Here is a 27,260-nt window from a genome sequence, read left to right as displayed (position 1 = left end):
TGCTTGTGTATTTATTTATTTATACATAATTATTATACACAGTACACACACATATATGATGTAAACAAAACTTTTATTTTCCAAACGATTAATCATGATTAATCGTTATGCAGCTCTACTTTGTAGTGCAACATGAGTCATGAATTTTTTGCTCTTTTTCTTAAGATTATAAGAATATGAGGGATTTAAAGGGGCAATGTGGGACTTTTATAAGGATCTCTTGACAGAAATGCAATATAATATACATAACTATATTATCAGTGATGTATAAAGACTTACGCAACGAACTGTATTGTTTTTATTATCTTAGAACGAGCCGTTTTATCTACACCATGGGTCTCCTTTCATGGAAGTTGTCCCCATATTTCTACATCTGCATTTTGTCCTGTGGCAGCTATCGTAGTTTCTCTTTGCGTTTCGAAAATTGAGGTTGGTTGCATTTCGCAATCTCATCGCTAGATGTCGCTAAAAACCCACAATGGACCTTTACCATATTTACACATTTATTACTAAACACTTGACTGCTAATGCACTTAAATTCTCTTCCAGGGAAAGCTGCATATGAAAACCACAGCCATTTTAGGTCTACAAATGCACTCAAACGCTTATTGACAATGAGTCATCTAACCTAGCAAATACACCCTGCGCCCTCATCATCTCTGAGTCACGGTGTTTAACTTGCCTTATTTCGTGACACCCACAGACCTGCGGAGAATGACGGCAGGATTCATGGGAATGGCGGTGGCCATCATCCTGTTTGGCTGGATCATTGGAATGCTGGGATGCTGTTGGGACCGCGGCCTCATGCAGTACGTGGCGGGACTGCTCTTCCTCATGGGCGGTGAGTTATTTTCATGCAAACAGACATGCAACTGTTTATAAAGGAAAAATGGACAATTAAAAAACTATATGCTGAATGGTCAGAACTACACCTGCCACCTGTGCTCATGCATCAGTTTTTTTAAATACAGGTTGTATTCTAACAGAGACTACACAGTATACATACATTCAGTAGTCAAGGTACAAGCGATGTCATCTTCACTAAATGCAATAATATATACAATTCTCCTCTCAAATGCTCTCAGGCTACCAAAATCACTAACACCCACTATCAGGGACTACTAGCTGAAAATACAATTCCCACGCAAGTCACCCCAAGACTGCATTTATGCATTAATGATTGACAGCCAGCAAGTGGGCTTTAAAGCAATTATATAATATCAATTATCTCGCATCTCTTATCTCACTGTACGTCAACCGATATTGTTCACATGCGCATCGCTCTTCTGAAGCTCATCAGCTCAGTAGGCAGACGCTCGCATCAATCAACGCAGCTCGTGGCATCATTATTGCTCATTTGGACGTCCCGTTCATGCCCGCCGTGCGTCGGAAGCGATGTGTTTTGCGTCAGTCTTTCACCGGCACCACAGAGAGCGAAGCAGAGACGCAATTAAGATGTGCTGCACTTCAGTAATGATACGGCAATTAAGAAGGCAATTAAGATACTAAATTATAAAGGCAGAAATAGAGCTATGGGTCAGATTATGGCACGCTGAATCCCCTCTGAATGTTTGCTCGGTTACAGCACCGTAAACCCTGTTGCCCTTTACTTAAAGGGATACTTGACCAAAAAACCCATTTTCTCAGTTGTTCTAAACCTGTATGAATTTACTCTTCTTCATTTTGATAAACACAGCTGATGGTAACCATTGACTTCCATAGTAGGAAAAACAAATACAGTGGAATTCAATGGGTACCACCATCAACTGTGTGCTTACCATCAATTATCAAAATATCTTCTTTATCATTTATCACAACACTTTCATAATAATTGTTTTCCTACTATGGAAGTCAATGGTGACAATCACCTGTGTGCTTATCATCATTTATCAAAATATCTTCTTTTGTGTTCATCAGAAAAAATTAATTCATACAGGTCTAAAACAATATGAGGATGAGAAAATGAAGACAGAATTTTCATTTTAAGGTGAACTATCCCTTTTAGTAATCATGAGTAAACTAAACATTTCTTTTCTAAGTAAAAAAAAATAAGTACAATTGCCACAGGACAAACATGATGTCGTCTAAGACAACGTAGTAACGAAAAGTGCTCTGTAGAGCAGTTTGTTTGTTTTGGGGTACTGTCGAAAAATCTAGATGAGATTGCGAATTGCATAAAAATGGCTCATTGAAAGGTAATAAGAAAAGTCCGTTATTTTAGATCTTTATACACCACTGATAATATAGTTATGTATATTATATTGCATTTCTGTCAAGAGATTCTCCTAAAAGTCACACAATGCATTTTTATGTCATGTTCATGTGCTATTTATTTTTATTATTATTACAGCATAAGGCCCTGTGTCCACCAACGCATTTAAATGTGGCTGATAACGCGCATACCGACTGTAGGCGCTTGCTAGTGTTTTTTTAAAGGCCGTGTTGCAGGGTTAATTTTTCAACAAATTTGTGCAATTTGCTTGTTGGTAATAAACATTTAAACTTTTTTTTTATGTCATTTATGTTGTTGGGTATCACAAAGCATAACGTAATATAGATAGTATATATGATTTCCATATTATATACGCAAGTATTCAACGGCAATAAACGCCTCATATGGCAATAAATATCCTAACAACATTATTATTTCTCAAAACTTTGACCAAAAAATAATTTCAAAGCTGTATTCTTACAGTTATTCAAAGATGCTCACATTATTCAGCGTATAATTTAAATATTAGACGAGAGTATTCATATAACGACAATAAACGTCTCATGGCAATAAATATACACACATAACTTAACATAATAGCATAATTAAATGAATAAACAGAGAAGGAAGCAGGATTGACATGTAAATTGTATTATTATTACCGGAAAAACAGCAATATTACTGAAATAAACTCTGAGGTAAATGCGCCAAACACGCTTTAAACAGCAAGTCTAAATAAGCAATAACAGTGAAAAACATTATTATATGTCAAAACTTTATGACAAAAATTATATTTGAAGGAAATATTCTTACAGTTATTCAAAGATGCACACATTATTCCATTTATTACTTCCTGTTTATGAGCATGTTTAACCGTATTCCTTTTTTTACCACTACGAAATTACAAAATTTCCTGGTAGATTTTTAGGTCCAACTCCGCCCCTGCCATCATACATGTTGGCTCTTGCAACCTTTTCCTCATCCCAGTCAGTCGCCATAGCTCTAATACTACTTGAGGCTACCTTTCATCCACTTCTCCCCAATGTGACGTCATCGTCGAATTGCGTAAAAAACAAAAACGTAAAAAAAACTAGACCATTTTTAAAAATGATATACATATCTTGAGTGATTTATGTACCCATTAATTGACAGTGGTGCAAGATGGGCTTTAAGTACTTTGTTTGTTATGATACTTCTGTTTTGTTTATCAGTCGTTGTACGATGCGCCGATTGGTTGGTGTGGTATTTTTTTCCTGCCCATTCCCCACTGCGATTGGACAGCTAAGTAAAAAGTGACATTAATGAGCTGAGCGTTCTTTTCCAAGTTGAAAATTTTGGTGCACCAACAAAAACGTAAAGTGCCGGTGTTGAGCGCAGCACCAAAAACATATGCCATCCACAGGGCCTAACATCAAATCCTCAAGTAGCCTATGGCTGATATATTTCTGTTAAGATTCCACCTTTAAAATCAGAAGTACACTGTTTAATTTTAAAAGAAAGAAATTAAACTATTCTGCATACTTGATTAATCTTTCTTTTTTTTATAGGTACATTTTGCATCATTTCCTTGTGCACCTGTGTAGCAGGTATTAACTTCGAGTTGTCCCGTTACCCGCGCTACATCTACGGCCTCCCGGATGACATCAGTCACGGTTACGGCTGGTCCATGTTCTGCGCTTGGGGCGGTTTAGGTCTATCCCTCATCGCTGGTTTCTTCTGTACACTGGCACCCTCCGTACAACCAATTCCTCGTTCAACGTGCCCCAAGTCCCGCCAAGAAAACGGGACCGTGTGTTAGGGGCCGGGCCACCAGAAACCCCTGGGCCCTACATGGAGCTGGACAATGGGGGCGAAAAAAGAAACAAAGACCATACCCGAAGATTAAAATCATATAAAAATCATTTCTAATCTCACCAACCAGGCCACAATGCCATTTTTAACCATGTGTCTGAATCTACAATTGAGTGTCCTGATCGTTTAAAAGAAAAAAACGAGAAAAAAATTACAATTGTTAAAGATGTCGGTGAGCCTTTTTGTTGTTGAGATACTGCACATCAAAACTTTATTTGAAGTTGTGACATTGTGAGCACAAATATAAGGATAACATGAAACGGAGAGGAAAAAACTTGCACATTGTTCGACAACAGTTAATGCTCATGGACACATGGATAAATGGATGGATGTTTACACGTATAAAGATGCCTAGAAACTGCCAAACCTTGATGGTATTTGTGACTGGACAGAACCACGTGTTGCTCAGTAAGCAGTGCCAATGTTTCGAACCCAGGAGTTCAGACATTTTAAAGCACCAGGACCATTGGGCTCTTACACATGACAGGACAACAACTCGGATGAGATTTCAATCCGTCGTGGTAAATTTATGGAGTACGTCTTGGGCTGTGGAGACCTCTTACTATGCCTCTTGGGATCTGGCTGAAGTATGTGTTTATGCGTGAATTTTAGGAATGGGAAATGCCTGCTCCTGATGCTCCTGAATGACGTTATATTGCTACTGCTGTACAGCGAATTGTAAAGAAAAAAGTAATACTTATAATATCTTAGAAAAGATAAAATCCTATCCGGAAAGACTTTTTTCTTTTTTATTTCATTCCATTTATTTCTTATTCAAAACTGGACATTTTTAACATCCTTAACAATTGATCATGTGCTTTTTGTTTTGTAGTGTATAGAGTTATCATTGTGAACAGCAAGTAGGGGGTAAATTCTCTACCCGATACATGCGTGAGTGGTTTTGTGGTCTCCATAGAAAAAAGGACAAAAATTTCTTCTAATGCTAAAATAATACAATGCATCAAATCAAAAACCTGCCTTGGGGGAAGTCGGGTGGGCTTTTTGCTAAACTGAGAATTACCAGAAAAAGGAAAGATGGCATATCGTGTTTTAGCGCACTTGTACACTTACTCCCCGTAGACACATCCGACGTAGCATCCGTAGACTGAAAGTCAACCCAACATCTCAATGTTACAGCCTTAAGCTTGACTAGAAGGCGCTATTTATTTTATTTGATGGGAACGCATGCTGATTTTCTTCAAGAAAGCCTTTCTGCGCTTAGGCGTCCTCATTTGAATCTTACTTCCTGTGTCTCTTATGCAAAGCGAACTTCCAAAACAGGATGTGCCGATTCGGAGACAGCGGTGGTGCTGGAATAAATCGTGACTTCAAATAGTGATGACGTTGAGCGAAGCACAAGCTTAATACAATCTCTAAGCCAACATGAATGGTTCCCTCAGACCATAGTTCAAATTGTGATGCTCAGATTTGATCGTATTCTCTTTCTTCTCGTGGCACCCATTCGCTATAGCTTAATAAACTTATTTTAAGTCATCACATTTGACAAAAAACACATTTAGAAACACTAAAGCAGCCATGTAACATTGTGCCACAATGTGACGCACGCACTATGTGTCGCTGGCAGGTCAGCACATACATTTAACCATGCCAATTATTTTGCAGAGAGAAAATTTACAGTAGATCTGCCGGAAAACTATGTTTACAGGTTACAAGTGGTGATTTGCCAAAAAGGATGTGATGGCAACTGGTTCGCCTTTTTTCTTAAAAATACATAAGTCATTATACAGGAGATAGATGTCCAGTTATGTCTCACCATTTATCATGGTTATGACATTTCCCTTTATAAAGGTCCTAATATATACCATTAGGTACAGATATGTATACATTTGGTACCAATATGTACCTTTGAGGTACTAATATGAACTCTTTAGGTACAAAGGTGTATTTAAAAGTGTTTCCTAAAACAAATGCAAAACCATTTTATCATAAACACAACATTGATGGAATAAAGATGCAACAATACAGTTAATTCTTGTTATACATTCTCCCTTCCTACAGCTTAACTTTGTTTTTTATGAAATAAGGCTCCTGCAGTCTTTAAAGAGAACACCTAATGGTGCATTCACACCAGCCACGGTAGAGGCGGCAAAGACGTGCTATTCGCGCGTAGTTGGACGCTTGAACATTTGAGTTTACTCGCTTCATTTGCGTGTGAAATTCTAGTCATTCGAGACATTCACGCGGAAATTCGCGTCATGGGAGGGGCTTCTGCGACTCCGCTCGCTTCCTGTAATCACGTCACTACTACAGCAAGGTCCCGATTGGTAAACACGGCGCGGAAATCCCCTAAGATTTTTCACCTTGCGCGTTTCCCACGGCAACGCTCAATTCGCGCCGCAGGATGCCTAATCTTGTCTTTGCATTGACTTAACATGTAAATCACTCGTGCTTGCCGCCTCTACCGCGTCTGGTGTGAACCCTGCATAAAGGAGGTTTCAGATATTTAGGGATGTTTTTTGTTCTTGCCGTGACAGGAACATTCTAGTCGCTAAAAATACAAGTTGATAATGCTATCGGCAATAAAATTACACAAACTCAATCGGCCACACTTCTGAAAAAACGAAAGATTTGCAAGTTCTGTCTGTCGTAAAGCTCAAGGAATAGTTAGCTAAACATGCTTTTGGAAAACACAGCCCTGGATCTCACAGGAATTCATACGTATTTTACGAGTCGGCAAAACTGTATTATTTCGTAAGAAGCGAATAGTACAAAAACGTACGATTGTTATAAAAAAACAATAATGAAACCTCACCCCTAACGTCAGGGGGCAAAAGCAAAGCGTAAAAAAATTACGAATGTGGTCATAAGAATTAGGCCACCTCTAATACGTACAAATTGTCGTGAGATTGCGAAACCGCCCACAAATTTTAGTACAAATTTGAGTATCGAGTCCAAAAACAGAACACTTTTGAATAAACATACAGTATAACAACCATCTGTTTTCAATCAAGTCCATCTGGCCTTATATAAGAGTGTTTCTAGACATTTACAAGGAAAATATTAATTAAAAATTATTGTCGCTGGTTGCTAATAAAACCAAAACATTGTCTACTTTAGAAGTCGAGTTCCTTCACATTTCCTTAATTTCGAAAGCTATACTTTCACAACGTGACAGTGAAGGGTGTATCGTAACGGAGTAAAAAGAGAAAAAAAAATACTTGAAGGGCAGATGTTTGCAACAGATGCTAAGAATAAATAATTTCAATTATAGCTTAATTGGCAACCATCCTAGACAGTCCAAGACACAACGCATGTGGTAAACTGACTTTTATAAGCTTCATATAAATCATTTTAATGTTTATTGTGAAATATTTCAAAATAAAAACCCTGGCAATGACTAACAATAGACAAGACACTCAGGCATTTTTAAAGAATCCCCCAATGTAAGAAAATAAAGCGTTGGGCATTTAAATGGGCTCAGGATTACAAGCTGTCGGACTGACAATAAAAAACGACCACACTCGTACATCTGATTCATACAAATGTGTTTACATTCATTAGCCAACACTTTGTTGTTTTTGTTTGGTGAGGTGTGTTTTAACACGAGTGGGGATATGTTTTCTGTTTCAAATGTAAAAATAAAATAAAAAAGTAGCAGGATCGGTAAAACTGCGACTTTCATTTTTATGGGACACTGACGCCGAAAGGCATATTGGGTCTTTTCCATCAATAGCGTGTCTGTTGAGTACCTAAAGAAAAAAAATTGTAAAAAAACACTAAAGAAAAAGAAAATCCTGGAAAATGTTAAAACTGTGGAATGTAATATCATTACAAAATAAAATCTCATTGTTGTGTTCATTTGTATGGTATATTTACTTTCCTACTGTACTTACCTTTCATTGTTTACGTAATATTTCCAGGCACAGTCAAATTACACTTCATACAAAAATGTGTTCAACGTGAAAAACAGCAGGTAAGAAATTAAATAAATAAAATCACAGGGCGGCAGTCTAGCGTGACACAACGATCAGTAAAGTTCACGCCCTGACATTTTAAGCAAGCGAAATCACCATGGCAACAACTATAATGACATTATTATCTGATCAACTGTGCGAACCGTTAGAAAAGTACAAGGATAAAAACATTCATTGAATGCAATTATGACAAGCAAAGTCTGATAGATGCAATTACTAACTATCTCTTGTACACCATATGTTGGTTCGCAAAGTGCAAAACAACAACAAGCCCTTAGATGAAAGCCTGTGTTTGAAGACTAATGAATATTTAATGAATGCTTATGGAGAATGTGTACGGCTGCAAATAGCCACAGATGATTATTAAGGGCACCTCTTGTTCAAAAGGGCACGAACATCCAGACCTTCTTGAGACAATAAGTACTGACCCTGCTTTAGGTGATTGGGGTCATAGAAACATTTGATTATTTAAGAGCATTTAGCTTACTTCGCTCAGAAATGCATAGACTACAGCAGTTTCGGGTCTAGTGTAATTGAACTAATGATACCATTACAAGCTGAAATGTATTATTTCAATTATAACATACTTTTTGGTGGCCTAGTATGCAATTGTAAGATACCAAAAGTAAGTTAGTTTAGTTTTTGACCAGCCCACCATTAGCTCAACCAATTGTGTGAGACCATCAGTTTAATTGCCTGATGGAAGGCAAGGGGTGTAAATAAATATTGCTGCTATCTTAAGATGATGTTATGTAAGGCAGGTGATTATTTAGTCTTAATATACTGACATCACAAATTAGCCTTCAACACACTATATATGCACTACTTTGAAATACATTACATTTTTGGGTCATAATAACTTGCACCCCTGAGAAATCCTACCCAGTGGCTGCAGTTTCTGTACCGTATATTTGCTGCCAGCTTCCGCTGCCAATTAGATCAGCACTGCAGTAATTTACGCACAAGAGCATGACAGAGTGGCTCTGCTGAGCATTTGAAAGCAAAGCGCTCAGTAAGCTCACTGCGAATGCCTAATGCACTCTTGACATTATCTGGAAGCTGCTGCCTCTTTGCTGAGATAAAGTTAATTGGCCCGCGCCGAACACATTTGAAGGCTTGTGGACAGGAGGTTGGTATTGACACCCACTAGAGTGAACGGAAATGAAGCAAGTGTCACAAACCCTTCTCTAGTCCTTTTTCTCCCTAATCTCTAACAGGGCAAGTGGAACAAGCTTTAAAAGAGCAGTCGCGGACGAGCATTGACGCAACTGAGGAGGATGTGTCCAAACATTCGGGGGTAGTGAGAGAATATGACAAAATTCATCGTTGCAAAAACTGGCGGCCAATATCTCTCATGTATATGGATTAAAACATCCTGTCCCGTCTTTTATAATGCTTTAAGGTCATAGCTAAAACAACACAGCATTAAATTTTGCACTCTTCAGAGAGTTGATAAACACATTAAACATTTACCTAATAAGATAAATGTGACCCTGTCTGAGAAACCCAGATTAACAGATTATAATCTAATTATGAGATTATGAGCATCAAAATTTGATTTCACTTAAATTTTAGTCTTTCACATGATCTTACTACATTAATATTGAATATATCAAGGTTATATTTTCACAAAATATTCTTTACATTATGTAGAAAACCGCAAAGCACAAAAAATGACTTTAGCTCGGTTTTCACAGAATGCGTCCCAAATATTAGCACTAGTCAATAATTTGGGCAAATCTCATAAAAACATTAAAATCACATTTCTCCCCAAAACTGCAGAATTTATTTAGTATTTTTGAATTGTGACATTTTAAATTTTTATAAAATAGTATGTCACAACGTCTTCATTTATGCCAATAAAATGTATCTTTAATTTTATTCTCAGGAGAGTTTCACCAAACAATTCTACACAGGGTTTGTAAGTATATTACCCAGTCAAAGCCAATTATTTTACTTTTGGAAAAGGTAGCGGCCAGGTCACAGTCATTGCATAACTGTACGGTTGGTGTTTCGATACTGCTGGCATTTCATCTGACAGCAAAAGAGAATTAAAATCAATGAGGAGAGTCAGAAAAAAACAGAATCCTCTGCATTCAGTCTGCTCATTAGAATCCTAATTAGTTTACTTAATTACAGACAAAATATATATAATAAATATTATATGTAATTAATTTCAAAAGGCACATGACCTTCTGTAATGCACATCCAGACAACAGACACTCTCTCCTTAATAATAATTTCAGAGATCCCAATCGCATTAAAATCGCTTGATGAAGTCAAACACCCTACTTCATGCTAAACATTATTTAAGGCAGACAAAAGGCATAAAAATATAACTTCAGCTCAAACATTTTCTCATTTATTTAAGATTTAGTTTTTATTTCCTCCAGACCGTAAGAGAGGTACAATTCCTTTAGTGCTTTTTCATTTTCTTACATTTTAGCACTGTGTAAAACCCATTGTTAAACCACACAGGTTTCTTTTTGAGATTTAATTGATTCATTTCTCTTGAATACTGTTGAATACTGATCAGTCAGCATTAACTGATTCAGGATTAAGACCATTAAAAGAACTGTAAAGGTAAGGGGTTTGGGGGGGTCAAGTAGAAGTGACGAACAATGTTAACGGTCCCAATACAGACCCTTGTGTATTGCCAATACCTTTGTTGCCCAGTAGCGCTACCATTCCAGCTTTCTTCATCACTTACCAATCAAACGCAATCACATTGCTTAGCCAGTGGAAAATGTGCAAACAAATGTCTACAGACACAAACAGCATGATCACATTTCACTACCTGGTCTATTACATAATTGTCCTTGTAAACGAAAGTCAAACTGTTAAAAAAGAGCCAATTTCTTTTCTCTAGCAATCTTTTGAAAACACCCTTTAACCCCAAGTTCTGTAAAACTGGGCAATCTAATTCACGTGAAGTAAACCATTTCTGGCTCTGTTGTACAGGGGAAAGTTTTATGCTACGCATTCACACTTAAAACATTGCCCCAGTCCAGTTTGATAAGTCAACTATAGATCTACTTCCTGAACCTCGCACACCTTTCATTCCTTCAAGTTTCTTCAGGGAGCATAGTTCGAACGTAAACACTGATTAGGCCACATAGATTGTTTTGCCCACCAGGCAAACAAAGCTATGTAAGATGCCGCATGGCGGCACCACACGTGCTACACTTGAAGGGGTCAGTGCTTCCCAACTCTTCAATGCAACCGCCTCTCCTCTTTATTTCGCAGTGTACCATCCTCTGATGCAGAGGTTAACTGCAATGTCGGAATTAAAGTCGAAGACCCCCCGACCAACAAGGCAATTTGGTGGAGGGGTCATAGGCAAAGGTCTGCTAACAAGGCTGAACTCATCACAAAGTGCACCATCTACAGCAGACGTTGCATTTTTAAACGTTACGGCCATATGAACCATAACCACATTCAGAGCGGGCACCACATTTACGACCCCATAAAAATGCATCTCCCTTTTAACAAGGATAGAAAAAAGGTAGAACAAAGTTAAAGGCCGAAGATCCACTGAAAAAAGTGCTTATACTTTTTGCTTCCTCATCATTATGCCTTTGATCCTTCGGAATAATGGAAGTCAAGTACCCTTTTGATCACACAAAAAACTGAAGCCCTGTTTTATTATTATTCATATTTTTTTGGATATCCACTTGATTGCTTATAGTGGCATGGCTTTAAAAACTCTCACAGCAAATAGCTCCTCGGTTGTGCGGATGATGAACAGATCCTGTTCTTTTTGGTTTAGCTTTGAAGGCAGACTCTTATGTCCTATCAAGACACTTTCGTTAAATTTGTTCCATGTTTCAATGGAATTGAACATCGCTTTGTTGAGCACTGGTATGCAAGTGACACCCAAAATGATTATACAGAGGTTAATGCATTACAGCTCTGTAGTTTATTTAGGCCATACCTGTAGAACACATATTTCAGCTTTGCTGCTGGCTTGTTTATGCTTACTTGGAAAGCTGGAACGGTACGCTACAGCAACAGCAACAAGGCAAAACACTCAACCAAGCGTAGCACAAATTGAGAAAAAGATAAAATGGCAGCAAAAATTAAGTAACAGAGAAATTGATACATAATCGTGTTATTTTGTTAATTGGTTTATACTGATTCAACTGTTGTATTTGTGGGATCTTCTTGTGAAAAGGGGTAGGGGTTAGATTTCACAGTTCTTAATGGCGGTCCATGCCGGCACTCTGTAGCAGATCTGTAGCGGTCTGGGCCGAGGCTCTGAAGGCGTTCTGGAAGCCTGGCGGTGGTGAGTGAAACTGAGTGCCGGGGTTTGCCGAGGCTGTGGTTGGGTAAGGGGCCCAGCCACCTCTGTGGGGGAACTGGGCGCCGTAAGGACCGCTGTGTGGGGGCTGGGGGGGCACTGTGGAGCTTGAAGGCACATCCATCTCTGTAAGTGCCTGCAAGGATTTAAGCCAATGTGGAGGATTGTCATCCTGCAGAGAGTCCAGACTGTTGCCCGAGGAAGCTGGGATACCTGATGGAGGCAAAGCAAGGAAAACAATTGGTGTTAAATGGACTCCAACTCATAACCTCACCAGAGTTAAAATCCTGGTTATTGACTTACTTCCACACTCAGATGTTCCAGTATCGAGTATGTTTTCCCTTTTCTAGCTCGACTGCTCTGTCGTCTTCTGCACTACCCTACTGGACTGTTTTTGCACACATTTTTTAGTATACTTTGTAGGTCAGATTGTGACCGATTAGAGCTGTTAAGAGTTTTTATTGTATTTACATTAGCATTACCATTCTGTGTTAATTATCAAAAACAGAACCTGGCCACAACTGAATGATTTTATTTATTTTACTTTATATAGCGTTTTTTGCATGGTTTTAAAGCAGCTTTACATGAAAAGAAAACAAACCATAGAAAATGGGATAATTATTAATATAGAATATATAGAATATAATAGAACAGGCATATACTCAGGGATCCCACACCTTAGTTAACTTCAAATTCAAGGACCTTTCAAGGACTTTCCATGTGCAATACCCTCAAATTCAAGGACTAAATTGGGGGACACATTTCAAGTGAGAGCAAGGTTACATTGTGTTATATTTTAAGATATATTGTTACAGTTCCCTTTTGAGGGAACCCACGCTGCGTCACTGCAATGACACTTTGGGGACGCCTCCAGGGATAAGTGCGTCTGAATGTGTATATCAAATTCAACCAATGGTGAGGCTTAATGACAAAGACAGGAAGTAAATTGCTATCTGAAATATTGCTAAAGACGGCGTTACAGGGACGCATGGCAAGGGAGACGCAGCGTCTCATTCCCTTCTTCTCAGGGAACAACAGTTACATACGTAACCAGAGACGTTTTCATGTGTCAAACACAACTATTTTGGTATGAATCAACATTCGCATACAGAAGATATAAGCATTTAAAGCGAACAGTTTAGCACGTGTGCTTAAAAAGTTTAGATTTTGTATGATATTATCCTACACTACACAGGGAATAACATGGATTTTTTTTTCCAGAAAACTTCTTGCATAAAATAGATTCAAGCACTTTCAATGACCTGTATCTATGCATGTATGTTTTCAAAAACTTCCCAGGGACTTGAATTTTTTCGCCCAAATTCACAAACTTTCAAGGATTTCAAGGACCCGTGGGAACCCTGTATAGTATACATAGTACTATTGAAAATGTTATTGTCTTTAAAGTGTTATAGTTAGAGAATATTTTGCTCATTTATCCGTGCCATTGTCACTGATCTCTGCATTTATACGTGTCATTGTCACAGATCTCCGCATTCCTCCGTGTCCGCTCCACGGACATTCTCCTCCGTGTTAGTTTCACGTATTGGTTACTCAATTTTTTTCTATTTTCTTACCATTGTTGGTTGGCTTTCGGTTACATAAAATGACATCCTAACCCAAACCCCAAATCTAACCCCAAACCCAGGTGACAATGGTTTAAAAATGGGAAAAACAATTGAGTAACCAATAACTGACACGGAATAAAAAGTCCGTGGCACGGACAAGGAAAAATGCGGAGATCCGTGACAATGACACAGATAAATTAGCAAAATATTCCATGACTATACCACGAAAATTTGTGAGATCAGGCTGCCCTTAAAATAAGAACTACATGATAGCAGGAGATTTACATATAATAAATTTGCAATAAAACCATTAAATTTCTGTTTATTTTATTTATTTATTTATTCATGCATTTGCCAGACGCTTTTATCCAAAGCGACTTACAGTGCATTACAAGTTATTTATTTTCATCAGTAAGTATGTTCTCTGGGTTCGAACCTATGACCTTTTGCGCTGCTAATACAATGCTCTACCACTGAGCTATACAGGAGCACCTCTTTGTTTATATAGCGCTTTTTTTTAAAAGAAAGAAAGTTTGCTTTCCTTTCAACAAAACCACTATTTTTCAGCTGGTACCCATCCATGAATCATTTAGGTAATGTTGGTGACATTACTGACACCTTTCTTAAATCAAACAACATAATGGGATTAATTGCCAAGGAAACAAGGTGGGTTTGGATGGTTTTTGTGCCATTTAAAACATCCCGACCTGCTGTGAGCTATTCATTTTGAACCCCCTGCAGATGATGGATGCTGCAGGCGGCTGCTGTGAGACACCCAGACAACGGGCGTGACATCCATACAGATTGTAACTTTAACCTTAGGGAGCAATAGATAAGACGTTGCTATTTTCCCTTTCCCAGGCAGAGAAAAATGTCAAAACTTTACTCAAAACTATTGATTACTCCCAACTATAGCTTTACAATTTTTCTCTCTGCTCTTTCAGCCCCATTTAGTCAGGAATAAAGGCTGATTTATACTTCTGCGTCTGACCTATGCCATAGCCTCAACGCCTTTCATTTATACTTCTGAGTTGTTGTTCGTGACACATGCAGACCACTAGTAGGCGCTGTGCACGCAAAAGCCGAAAAAGAAAGAGCTTGTTGTGTATGTTGTAGGAGAAGCATCAGCAGTAATGGAGGTCAATAAACAGTGATTTATGTTGCATCTTGAGTTGTTAAAAACACTACAAAATTTTCACTAAATATTTGCAGCACCTCTTTGCGCATTGATTGCAAGTACTTATTGCACAACATTACCGTGCGATATCACTTTAGTCCACACAGTTGCTTTCAGAGACCATCTGAAGAGAATTGATCTGAAACGTGTGCCCTCTAATGTGGCTCTACATCTCTGACATTTTTAGTGAAAAGGTTACAGAACAAATGTTTTAAAGGCCTAAATGCATTATTCATTTGAGCTCCTTTTCAATGCAAAATGAATGTGTAACTTGAATTTGTCAAAGTAATAAAGAATGGCATGAAAAATGTGGAAAAACCTAACAAAACCTTTTTAAAAAGAATGACAGGCCATTCTTTTGGTTAACTTCAAGAGTACAGTGACTATTTTTTTGTTTATATAAGACCTGATCATGTTTTCATGGTATGCTATACAATCGATAATTAGCCAATATTATACTACACTGTAAGTTAACTAAATTAAAGGGTCACTCCACTTTTTTAAAAATATGCTCATTTTCCAGCTCCCCTAAAAACATTTGATTTTTTACAGTTTTGGAATCCATTCAGCTGATCTCCAGGTCTGGCGCTTACACTTTTAGCATAGCTTAGCATAATCCATTGAATCGGATTAAACCATTGGCATTGCGCAAAAAAACCCCATCAAGGACTTAACATGGCTGCAGGAGGCGCAATGATATTACGCAGCAGCCGAAAATAGTCCCCTTGGTAACTTTCAATAGCAGGTGACTATTTTCGGGCAGTGCACAACATCATTGCGCCTCCCGCAGTCATGTTACGGCAGCAAAGTCCTTGATTATTACGCCAGAATGAGAGTATAGTTCCTAGACATATCGGCCTAGAAAATCGCAACTTTTAATTTTCCGTCGATCTTAGTACACGTTTTAAATAGGAAACATATCAAAACTCTTTGGTTATTTTTTAGCACAATGCCAACGGTCCAATCAGACTCAATGAACCATGCCAAGCCACGCCAAAAGTGGCACCGCCAGACCCAGAAATCGGCCGAATGGATTCTGTAAAAACTCTAAAAATTAAAGATGTCCCTTTAAAGATAAATCAACAGAAATGTGACTATGCGGCAATTTTTGGAATCGCACTTAGCATTGGTACTGCATGACAGATATAGCTGAATGCCAATATTTGCTAAAGATTGATAACTCTTAGCAGTATACCAAAGCTAACAGAAATGGACCAAAAATGATAGTTCAAAATGATGTCAAGCTAATAATATCCAATATCTGCAAATACTAAATTTACATTAATGCATTTTGATGATGCTTTTATCCAAAGCTATATATACAGTGAATTTGCAAGGTATAGTTTTTATAAGTATGTGTTTCCTGGGATCGAACCCATGACCTTTTGAGCTGCTAATGCTCTACCAATGAGCTATACATGAGAACTTATCATAAAAATGAACAATTACAGTGCTTTTTACTTCATCTGTCTATTTCTCTTAAAGTGCTTTAATGCGGACTCTTTCCTTTTTTTAGAGAGCTCTCGGCGTTACACCATTTTAATCAGGAGGGAAGAATTTGTGTTTTATACCCAGATTTGAACTAGCACATTTAAAGTGCCCCTTAGACGGATTTTCTGAAATTACCTTTATTGCAGTGCGTAATGTAGCTGTCCATCAATGTAAACGGTCTGCGGAGTCGTTCATCTGAAAGTGCATGACAAATAAAGTTATTTTCTTCCACACTAAGGAGTCGACTTTGAATCGCCTCAACGAGTCGTCAGTAATTCGAAACATTTTTCTACGTCACTAACTAGAGTTTACAAACTGTAATGTTTTATCAGTCAGTCATGCGTATGTACGCATTTTGCGTTTCGTTTCTGTCACACGCTGTATGCAGAAAGTCCAATCACAACAAAGTAGGCTGATGGAAAAAGTGGTTTAGCCAGACTGAATATTTAAACACCTTAAAAAATAAGGTGACATATAATGAGTTGATATTACGTGAGTTTTTTTTACTTTAAAAAGAAGTCACGCATTATAACCTATTGTACTGGAATCTAAGAAAATATTAGGCAATCAAAACACCATCTGAGGGGGCACTTTAACTAATTAATCTAAAGTTACATTTAACCATTAAAACTTAAATGAATAACTTTAATTGAATATCTGAATAAAACAATAAAGTGCTTTAATTTTTTTCAGCCTTTCTTCTAAAACAATTATACAGAAAATGCATACAAATGATTTTGATACTGTTACTTTAGGGCACAAACCTTACACTGGGTGGTGGTCTAATAAATTAGTCAGTATCGCCCAAACCGGGTCGCTATAGCCATCACACACGCTTACCTGTGATGATGGCAGGGTCCATCCAGCTGGCTGTGCCGTCCCAGCTGAGGCTGTGTGTGATACCGCCTGTGTGATTCATGCTGGAGGAGGATGATGATGATGAAGATGAAGACGATGACGAGCTGGGCAGTCCACCAAAGTTGATGTTGATGTTGGGTAAAAGCGCTCTGAGCCCGTCCTGCCACTCCTTCATATTTAGACTTTCTGGTGAGCTACTGTTTTCTGTTTAAGAAGGAAGCCACCCCAGAAAAAGAGAGATGGGAGGAAAACAAAAAAGACAATCATTAGGATTGCAATATTTTATTTACTCAATAATTTAACTCTTTCCCCGCCATTGACGAGCTATGCACGCATTAACAAAAAGATAGGCATGTATCAATTTGTATCAACACATTGAAAAACAGTGGTGTTTTCCTTTAACACTGGGAAATTTAAGGATCAAAGTATTTTAAAGCCAAAACAGTGACTTTAAATACAGTAAGAATGAAGAACAGCAACAGGGTGTTAGTTTTATATAATGTTATCCACTATTTCAGTGACCGTACAGTGAATTACTAGCTGCTCCAGTAATGAGCATTTATATTTAATTTAGAATAAAATCAGGCGAACTTTCGCTGCCTTCAGAGCCTATTTATACCGTCTAATAGAGGAATAATCATTATAAAGCTTTTTACTGTTATTATTCAATTAGATTCCCTATGTCACACTGGAAAAATACATGCTGCTTTAATAACACACAGCTTCTGTAAATTGGACAATTAGACCTGTTTTGTTTGTCCTATAGTTTGCTTCTGTCCACAGAAATCGAGAAGTGGAGGAGGCAACGATCTCTAGCCTGTGCTTGACTCGGCTAACGCCCATGGGAAACCTCCACCTACCTCGCTGGATGTCCACAACATTAATATATGAACACACAGGGTTGGTGGTGGGGGTTTTATGCAACAATATCAAGATTAACACTAGGCGATATGTTAAATAATTTATCATTTACTTTATTGCCTTGTTTATATAAAATTAAGCAAGGTCATGAATATTTCAGTATTTTAATGTGCCTTTATTGGGCAGTTATGTTTCATTAAAACAGTGCCAGAAGGCTAGTTTAGTGTCCTTAACTTGGGTCAAGTTTGAAATGTTAAGATAGAAATACTTTACAAGCCATTGTTAAGATGGATATTAATAAAAATATTTTAATTAGGGATGCACCGATAGGATTTTTTTGGCCGATACCGATACCGATTTAAACAGACAACTTCTGGCCGATACCGATATTAAACACTTGTATACAATACTATACAGTTGGTCTATTAGCTAGTTTTTTTCTGCATCAAATAATTTTTACTGAACATGGATTGGATCTAATTAACATTCAACTGACCAACATAATAAGAGAGGCACAAATTAAGGTAAAACAAATATAATAAGACAGCATGACAACCTTCAAAGGTGGTTTTTGCTATTCAGCATTTATTTTATTAACATCATTAACTCATTTTTTACATATAATGGATTTCTTTATGCAGTTAATTAATAAACAATCGGTATCGGCCTTTCTCGTGCTATTGCCGATATGCCGATGGTTTCAAATTCATCAAAAATCGGCCGATAAATATCGGCGGCCGATACATCGGTGCATCACTAATTTTAATATCTAAAAAAATGTTTTGGTTTATTTTAAACTTTGACTAAACTGTTAAAAACAAATCTCTTGTGAAATGATTGTGTCATCATCAATACGAAAATAATTTCAATGTAAACAAATTTAGTGAAAATATATCTAAATAAAAACTGCTCCGTCACAAAACATGTTTTCAACGTTCATTCCTGTTTTCATTTAGTAACAATTTTACACGAACAAAGACCTGGGTATACTACACATTTTACGTATATATGAGGATCAGCGTACAGTGCGCCAAAATTTTGTACATACAGAAGTAAGTAGTATTGCTAATTGTCGTAATGCGCATGTGTCGAATGTCTGTGTATGCATACAAGTCAAATTAAATATACTTTGGAAGGCTATGCGTTCGACTGTGCAGGTACGCTCGTGTACACGTAAAGGGCCTTTAAAGACCAAACCAAAAATTACCATTTAAAAAAAATTAAGCTAATACAAGCCACAAAATCATTGAAATATAACTTCATTAACTACATTACCCAGTTTTAACACAAAGTATGAAAGCATCAGCAAAACCGGAGCCTATATTTTGGACAATAATAGTGCACCCTGCTCAGTTGCCAACAGCATCAATACTGCTGAACCGATTATGCTTATAATTTAATTATTAGCAACATGGGAATTTAAGGAGCAGATGGACTCCCCTCTGATGCCATATGACATACTTTTCTCCTGAGTCATCAGAGCCCAACATCCCTTCGCTCTGATTAGAAAATGCACATTTAGCCAAGTGGGCAAGAATATATTAGCCTGATCTCAAAGGAATTTGTACATCTTTAACGAGTTGGTTGATTGTTATGAATTCGTGCGATTGTGTGTGATTCTAATGAAAGTGAATCGTACCAAAACATACAATATTCGAAAAAAGTAAAACCCCACCCCCAATCTCACATGTCGGAAGTAAATCATAGAAAGACGTACGAATGTGTGAGTAATGCGGCTACCATATTTTCCCGACTACAAGTCGCTCCGAAGTATAAGTTGCATCAGTCAAAAATGCGTTTTGAAGAGGAAAAAACATGTACAAGTCGCACTGGACTATTCGTCGCGTTTATTTAGAAAATTATTTTACAAAATCCAAGCCCAAGAACAGACAATTAATCTGGAAATACAGATTCACCTAAACAATGGCACACAGAACAGCAGGCTGAATAGGTGTCTGTACATGTTAACGTAAAATTACCATTTATTCACCGAACACAATAGCATATCGAACATACCTGGGAGGCTGAGTAGGCTAAATTAACACGACAAGCCAAATCAAGTTCAAAAAGGTCCCGACGTCATTCCGCATCACTGAATCCATTGAATTACATAAATACAAGAGCAGCATAGAGCCGACTCTCGCGGGTGTAGTAGAGATGCGCAATAATTTGCATGCGATGCACATCTCGTCAGTAAAGCCGGTTTCATAATTAGTAGTAAATCGCCATCACCTGCTTTCAGATGAAGCGGCATTTACTACACAAAGCAATTTCGCATTAATTATCACAGACGTATCACCTGCGATATGTATGCGATATGGCCCAGTTTGTCAATGAACTACGACTTTGTGTAGTAAATGCTGCTCCATCTGAATAGCAGGTGATGGCGATTTACTAAAAAAAAAAAAAACAAGATGCGTATGATATCGTATGCAAATTATCGCGCATCCCTAGGCTGTAGACGGTGATGGTTTCTCTTGGTTCTTATGAATTAATTTTGACATATAAGTTGTAGGGGTGAACCAACTAGTAGACTAATCGACCTTAATGCAGTGTCGTGACGCTTTAAGTCTGACATTGAATAGTCGCGTTGATCACTATACTTTTTGGATTTACTGTTGCATTGTTAACATGAAGTTGCAACATAGGAGCTGTATAATTTTAGCATCGTTATGCCGACATGCATCGATTCAAGTGAATTGTACAAATTGTAAGAAATTTGAAAAAACAATTATGAAACCCCAACACCAATGTCAGGGGGCGAATCGTACAAAAACGTACCAAGTAATACGAATTAGCCACCTTGTAAAATATTCATGAATTGGCATGAAATTGTGTTGAATATACACAACCGCCTATGTTCACAATTTAAATTAATTCTGGATGGCAGAAATTGCCTTTCACAAAAACACGTCACTAAGACGACTGTATGTGTTGGCCTTCTAGCCTATTTTGGGATTTTGATTCGTCTTTGTAAATAATGCAACATTCTGCTCCCAGGTCCTGGGCAGCTGGATCCTCTGGAGGACACCATTTCAAACTTGGAAGAGCATTTGTCTCACAGAGACACATGGATTGAACAAACAAACATAAAATACACTCTATAGCACAATAGAGACAAACATGAAACCAGTGCTAATAAAAAACGAGTTGTTTATCTTTTATTGCTTATTATATTCTAATAAGCAATGAAAACCCGAGGTTGCTCTTCCATTTTATGTTGGTTTCTCTTTGCACCAACTGCAACAAAATGTAATATTTAATGTTAATACTTGACCCACAAATGAATCTCTAAAACTGACCTTCTGCAATACTTGGGTTTTATTTTAACTGAGCACTTCTGAGCTTTTAGCCATCTGGCAAACATCTGCTAATTGTGTATATTGAAATCATTATCGTATATAAATTGTACAAAACATCTGACTACTCAGTACAAGACTCAAGTACTGAGGTCTGTAATACTTCAGGACAACTTGTTAAGATAAGTGTTATGTGCTCGAAACAAGAACAATTTGGTGTCTAAAGAAATTTGGTGTCTACTGAGCAGAGATTTTCTTGTTTATTTTTGTTATGGTATCAAAAAATAACCAAGGTTTTATGATATTTGAGATCCGGATTGAACAGCTTTGCTCTTTGCTGACGGGTTCAGGTAAGGGATTTATAAAATGTCAAACTGTAGCCTCTCTTCAGACTGACAGAACTGGCATTTCATTTTTTGTAAGTTATGAGCTATTTCAAAATCCACAGCAGAGAGTAAACACAAATCTACAAGGTCTTTGTTTAAACCTGGAGTATAGTTTTTTTTTTAAGCGTATGCTAGTGTACACCATAGACTGTAAGAAAAGATGGATGACGCGACGTTGCTTAATTCCCTTGTCATAAATTGAAGCAAAAAACATCTGACCATGGGCGCTGTCATGTTACGTAAAAACTTCAGTTTGGAGCCAGGGCATGCGCAGAAGGAATCGTCCATGGAGGCAGCGACAGAGCCGCGGTATCAACTTTCCGCCCAAATGCTCGCGCGCCCAATTCAACCACGCCAATCATAATGACATGCCCCGTTTCTATAGCATAAAATTACTAGCCAAAACTAAACTTATCATAAAAATGAACAATTGAACATATATCAGCGTGATAACAACTAGATTAAAAGACCAAATAACTTTTATGACTTGTGCTGCAGCCAGCCACCAGGGGGCAATCAAAAAGCCAGCGGCTTCTCCTTTTACGATCTATAAAGGGAATAACACACCGGCCGCGCAGCTCAGCGCCGCGCCATCCTAAAAAAAATCGAACACATTGCTTTCTATGAGTATACGCACACCAGTGCCGCCAGGTGGCGCCTGTCCGCGCCGCCCAGCTGTGACTCAGGAAGTTGTTTAAATCCGTCGCGCCACAGAGCGCCACTCACATAGTTTAACATTAAATAACATCATATTTGTCCCACATCATTAATGATTAACATTAGCTGCTAACGTATATTTTACATTTTGAAGTAGACACTATCTGACGAAGCTCACGCTATTTAATGTGCACTTCCGGTTTACAATACCTCCGAGTTCTCCTAGGCATGACGCGAAGCGGCGCTGCGCGGCCGGTGTGCGATCCCCTTTAGGCACACCCGGTGTACACGCACAGTTGAATACACAGCCTTGCAAAGCGTAGTTCAATTGACGCACGTGATTGCGACAAATTCCAATAACTCTACTCTGCTACATATTACATACACCCGCATGTGCATTTTCAATCTACGCGTACAAATATGCGCGGTTACAAAAGTCAGACGGTGCACAAACAGGACGTGCCTACTATTCTGATAACGACATTTGCGGCACACGCACTGCACGCTAACCCTCGCGTACACGTAAAAAACGTACTATACTTCAGGATTACACCAGTTTCACACCGCATGCATGAGCAGTGTGAACTTTTAAACCTTCCGGCGTCAGCTCTTTTTTTGCTGCGCCACTCACGCTCAATTAAACTAACAGTGCATTTTTTATGGTTTAAATGCTTGTGGATTGACGCAAAAAAAATATTTATTAGGGTTGCACGATAAATTGCATGGGAGGCATGCGCACCTCGTCAGTAAAGCCGGTTCCTTGATTAGTAGTAAATCAACATCACCTGCTTTCATATGGAGCGGCATTTACTACACAAAGCCGTATCGGGGCAATTTCACATTGACTATCGGGCACTTATCGCATGCGACAATGTATGCGATATGGCCCAGCTTGTACCATGGCTCTGCCATGCACTAAATGAATCCTCATCTGTATTAATAACTTTCAGAAAAACAGACACATCTATAAATCTAAATCTTATGTTTATACTGTAGGGAGGGGAAACTGATTTTATCATGCAGTCAAACACTGAGTAGACCATTTCCTTTTATACACTTCGTAGAATCAAATTTGATAATGTGCCATGGGCTTTTTATGTGTATTGTGTAAATATGTCTATATCTGTCATTACACGGACCAGAACAGCACGAAAACAATGTGGATTAAACAAATTACAGTTATATAAACTACACTGACAGTCAAAAAAGCATCTTGAAGAAGTTTTGCTTATAAAAGTGTGTAAAACAAAGCAATTTTAACTTGAGATTGTTGTAGTAGCTGCACGGTATGGGCCGCAAACGCAGCTGGTGTGAAAGCACAATGGTAATGCATGGCAAACGCTCTCCTCACGCGCTGCTAACGTTAAACCTACACGCTACTCACGTGTGTGGTATAAAACCGCCATTAGTGTCTTTTCGATTCAAGTTAGACAGGCTAATTTTAATAAAACTACATATTGTCTCTGTACATATAGATGATGATAATTTGCTCTGCAATTTGTACACGCTACAACAACCCTGACAACGAGCTCACCATTATACTTCAAATAATAAGGTTTTATTTCAAGAAAGAGCCCTTGGCAATCACCTAAATGTTTTTTTGTCAGAGATATCGGATGATAGATCCTACACAAGCCATTTCTGAACATGGCACCACACTGCCACCCAGTGTTCCAATGTGCAGTTACCAATAATGGAAAATAATCAAGTGTGTTTATGCTTCCAACTGCATTTAGCAACCTCATAGTATATCATCTTAATAATTTGATCGTACAAACAATCAACTGTGTGTACATACCTGTCATAGTAATACCGCCGAGCCCCGTACTGTGATGTTGCTGCTGTTGTGGTGCCAAATTTAAGTCCAAAAAGCTGCTGTGGTGTGCACCAGAAGAAAGGGCGGCACCATGGCCGCCGGTGTGATTCAAGTGCGGGAGGTTATTGCACATGGGCCCGCCCATCCAACTGTGACGGGAGGTCTGCGTCTGGCCGGGAAAGCTAAAGGAGTTGTATACGGTGCGGTGTGGGACCTGGGAGAAGGCCCTCGAGGGCAGGCTGGAGTTCGGGGGGAAGTGTGATGACGAAGGGGGCTGAAGAGGACTTTTCACAGAGGGGGCGTTGTGGAGCGAGCCGAATAAAGGCCCGTGGGGGAAGCCTGGTGCTGACATTGTGGTGGTTGTGGGAAAAGAGGTTTTGTCTTGAACATGGAGTTCATTCTCGATGAGGTCAGCAAGCGCCTTGCTCGTGACATCGAAGGGGTCAAAGCCAAGGTCGTCGTCCTGTTGCTTGGTCGAAGAGCCAAAGCCGAAGGCCGCTTGCCAGTCTGTGGATGATGACACTGGTATGGTCTCTGTAAGATGAAATGCTTTAAATTACTGCATACAATAAAATTTAGTTACTTATTCATTTCTTAACAAATTTAAAATATAAACACATAAATGTTAACATAATAGCAAAAACCTATAAATTCATCAGATGTCAAGTCTAAACTATGTACCTGAGGTAAAGAGGCTCTGTGGTTCTGGGGTAGTGGGCCAGTCTGGGTTGCTGTGAAGGGAACTGGGAAAGCCGGAGAGGCCACTTGGGATTGGATTAGGATGCCGAAAGTTGCTGTTGTCTGAAAAAAGCGACTGTGAGTCAGCTGATGCACTTTCAAAAGGTGACCGTGCTGTCAGCGCTGATACACAGATAGGCACCACTAAAGATGGCTTGCTCAGGCCAGGAGGGGGCGATGGAGAGTCGTTGCCAGAAATCTGAAGGGTTAAAAATAATGCAACTCCAAGTTATATATTTATAAATGCCATTTATGCGAAAATTAACTGATGTTATTCTTCAAAGACAATCAAAATCATTTTTACGACTTGTGAACTTACTTGTTGTGATGTTTCTCCATTACTCATGCCGATGCTGTCTGAAGATTTATTACTTGGGCTGCAGACAAAAAAAAACACGCCAAGTCAACTTTTGTACAATTTTAACAATCCTGGAGCATTTATATTGTTGCTATGCAGCTACTCATAACACTTTAGTATGTACAGCCTCAGGAAAAAAACGATTAGCTGTAATGTATTGTAATGCCTCACAGATTAACATAACCTTGCTGCCCTTAAATCACTGAGAAGATAATTATGCAAAGATATAAGGCGTTAACAGATTGGCTACCTGACAGGGTCACAGTTAGACATGAAGGGGGGCAGGCCGGTGATGGGACTCAGGCCCAGCTCTGTGTCCAGTCCATCTGGAGTTGTGTTTTCCGAGTCTGAGCCGCCGTCTAGAGATGGCGTTTCATGGGAATCTGGAAGCCCATTGGGTGTCTTTCCTGTGGTTTGTAATGAAGGCCACGCTTCTTTGTTGTTACTGTTGGAACTGTGGACGTGGAAGATGTTGGAAAGGAAAATATAGAGGCGTGACAAGAATGCAAGACTGCAAACTACATTTCGTAACATTGATAATACTGGTTTAAGGGGGAAGTATTAAAACTAGGAATGCACCTATACAAAATTTATTTGCCGATACTCATTTAGAATGACATATAGATACCGATAGTTTTGCTTTTTACTTCTTGTTTCAAATTATGATGTCATGAATTTCTAGAAGGGAAGTCCTATAATCTGCCCTGTTCATCAGCTGGCCAATGTCCGAAAGGGGACAAAATGCTTTTATCTTACAATACCAATTATAGGCCGATATAGAAGCGCATACCTAATTAAAACAATTCTAAAATGCATTTTATAAATGGATAATTTTCTATTCTATTAAAGGGAACATATCAATCTGATTTTTTCCATGTTTAAGGGCGCACTCACATTATCCAAACCAAACCAAACCATGCCCCAGCGCGACTGTCACCCCTCCCTTCTCCCCCATGGTGCACGCACTCACACTGTACTTTTTATCGATCCGAGTCCGGGCGCGCTTTCGTCATTAAGATGCGTTTGTTTTGAAAAAAGCAGGAAGTAAAGCTCTCCCTTAACACTGGAACCCACCATAATGATAAGTCTGTGTTATTTACCCGGAGTCGTTTGGTGCGCGATTACAGACAGCCCTCTCACATGTCATCATATTGCTTAGTTGATCTGTTACGTGCGCAGCTCGGACATTCACGTAACCCCGCTGCGTGCATCAAGAGGTTTTTACGGTGGCAGATGAAGCTGAGTGGTCGCGCAGCTGACGTCTTCACCTTTTGAATCGCGCTCAGGCGCGAATGCGCTCACACCACAGCCTTCCGCGCCTGAGCCCAAGTGAACCGCGCTCCGGCCCACCTCTGCAACCCGGCCGTGGCGCGATTAACCAATCCGCGCCCGGGCGCGGAACAGAGCGATCACACTTGTCAAACAAACCAGGCTTTGGGGGTCAAACGCGCCCGAGCGCGGTTTGGATTGGATAGTGTGAGTGCGCCCTAAGTGCTATAATTTGGTTCCCAGTGTTTCTATCAACCTAGAAAACATGAAAAAGAACAACCCAGTAATTTGAAATGGAAAATGTGAAATGAAGGTCATTGAAATTTAGCTCCCCTTGTGATGTCAGAAGGGGATAATACCGCCCCTTAATCTGCACTATCCAACCACAACACTGCCATTTAGTGCAGAGATCAGCTCGATTTAAAAGGACACACCCAAAAACGGCACATTTTTGCTCACACCTACAAATTGTCAATTTTCATAT

The 27,260-nt window shown here is 38.8% G+C and overlaps 2 protein-coding genes across 3 annotated transcripts in view; one reads left to right on the top strand and one right to left on the bottom strand.

Annotated features, from left to right (window-relative positions):
* tmem178bb (transmembrane protein 178Bb) overlaps positions 1 to 7,882 on the top strand; it is a 105,170-nt gene extending 97,288 nt beyond the window's left edge. Inside the window, exons 4-5 of the mRNA XM_055189667.2 lie at positions 704 to 841; positions 3,760 to 7,882. Of these exons, the coding sequence (XP_055045642.1) occupies positions 704 to 841; positions 3,760 to 4,010 (389 nt within the window). The 3' untranslated portion in view covers positions 4,011 to 7,882. The remainder of the gene's footprint in view (positions 1 to 703; positions 842 to 3,759) is intronic.
* Positions 7,883 to 10,334: 2,452 nt separating this feature from the next.
* The window catches only part of cnot4b (CCR4-NOT transcription complex, subunit 4b), a 41,267-nt gene continuing 24,341 nt past the window's right edge, over positions 10,335 to 27,260 (bottom strand). The window contains exons 8-14 of one of the 2 annotated variants that reach the window (XM_055189665.2): positions 25,758 to 25,961; positions 25,469 to 25,526; positions 25,093 to 25,348; positions 24,394 to 24,945; positions 17,375 to 17,596; positions 16,670 to 16,729; positions 10,335 to 12,511 (exon numbers count right to left, since the gene is read on the bottom strand). In XM_055189665.2, coding sequence (XP_055045640.2) covers positions 12,198 to 12,511; positions 16,670 to 16,729; positions 17,375 to 17,596; positions 24,394 to 24,945; positions 25,093 to 25,348; positions 25,469 to 25,526; positions 25,758 to 25,961 — 1,666 coding nt within the window. In that variant the 3' untranslated portion in view covers positions 10,335 to 12,197. The remainder of the gene's footprint in view (positions 12,512 to 16,669; positions 16,730 to 17,374; positions 17,597 to 24,393; positions 24,946 to 25,092; positions 25,349 to 25,468; positions 25,527 to 25,757; positions 25,962 to 27,260) is intronic. The other variant, XM_055189666.2, reaches the window with a different exon arrangement.

This window comes from Misgurnus anguillicaudatus, chromosome 1 (assembly GCF_027580225.2).
Source record: "Misgurnus anguillicaudatus chromosome 1, ASM2758022v2, whole genome shotgun sequence".
NCBI lineage: Eukaryota > Metazoa > Chordata > Actinopteri > Cypriniformes > Cobitidae > Misgurnus > Misgurnus anguillicaudatus.
The sequence above is the reverse complement of the archived record's forward strand: the minus strand, read 5'-3'. Positions and strand labels throughout refer to the sequence as shown.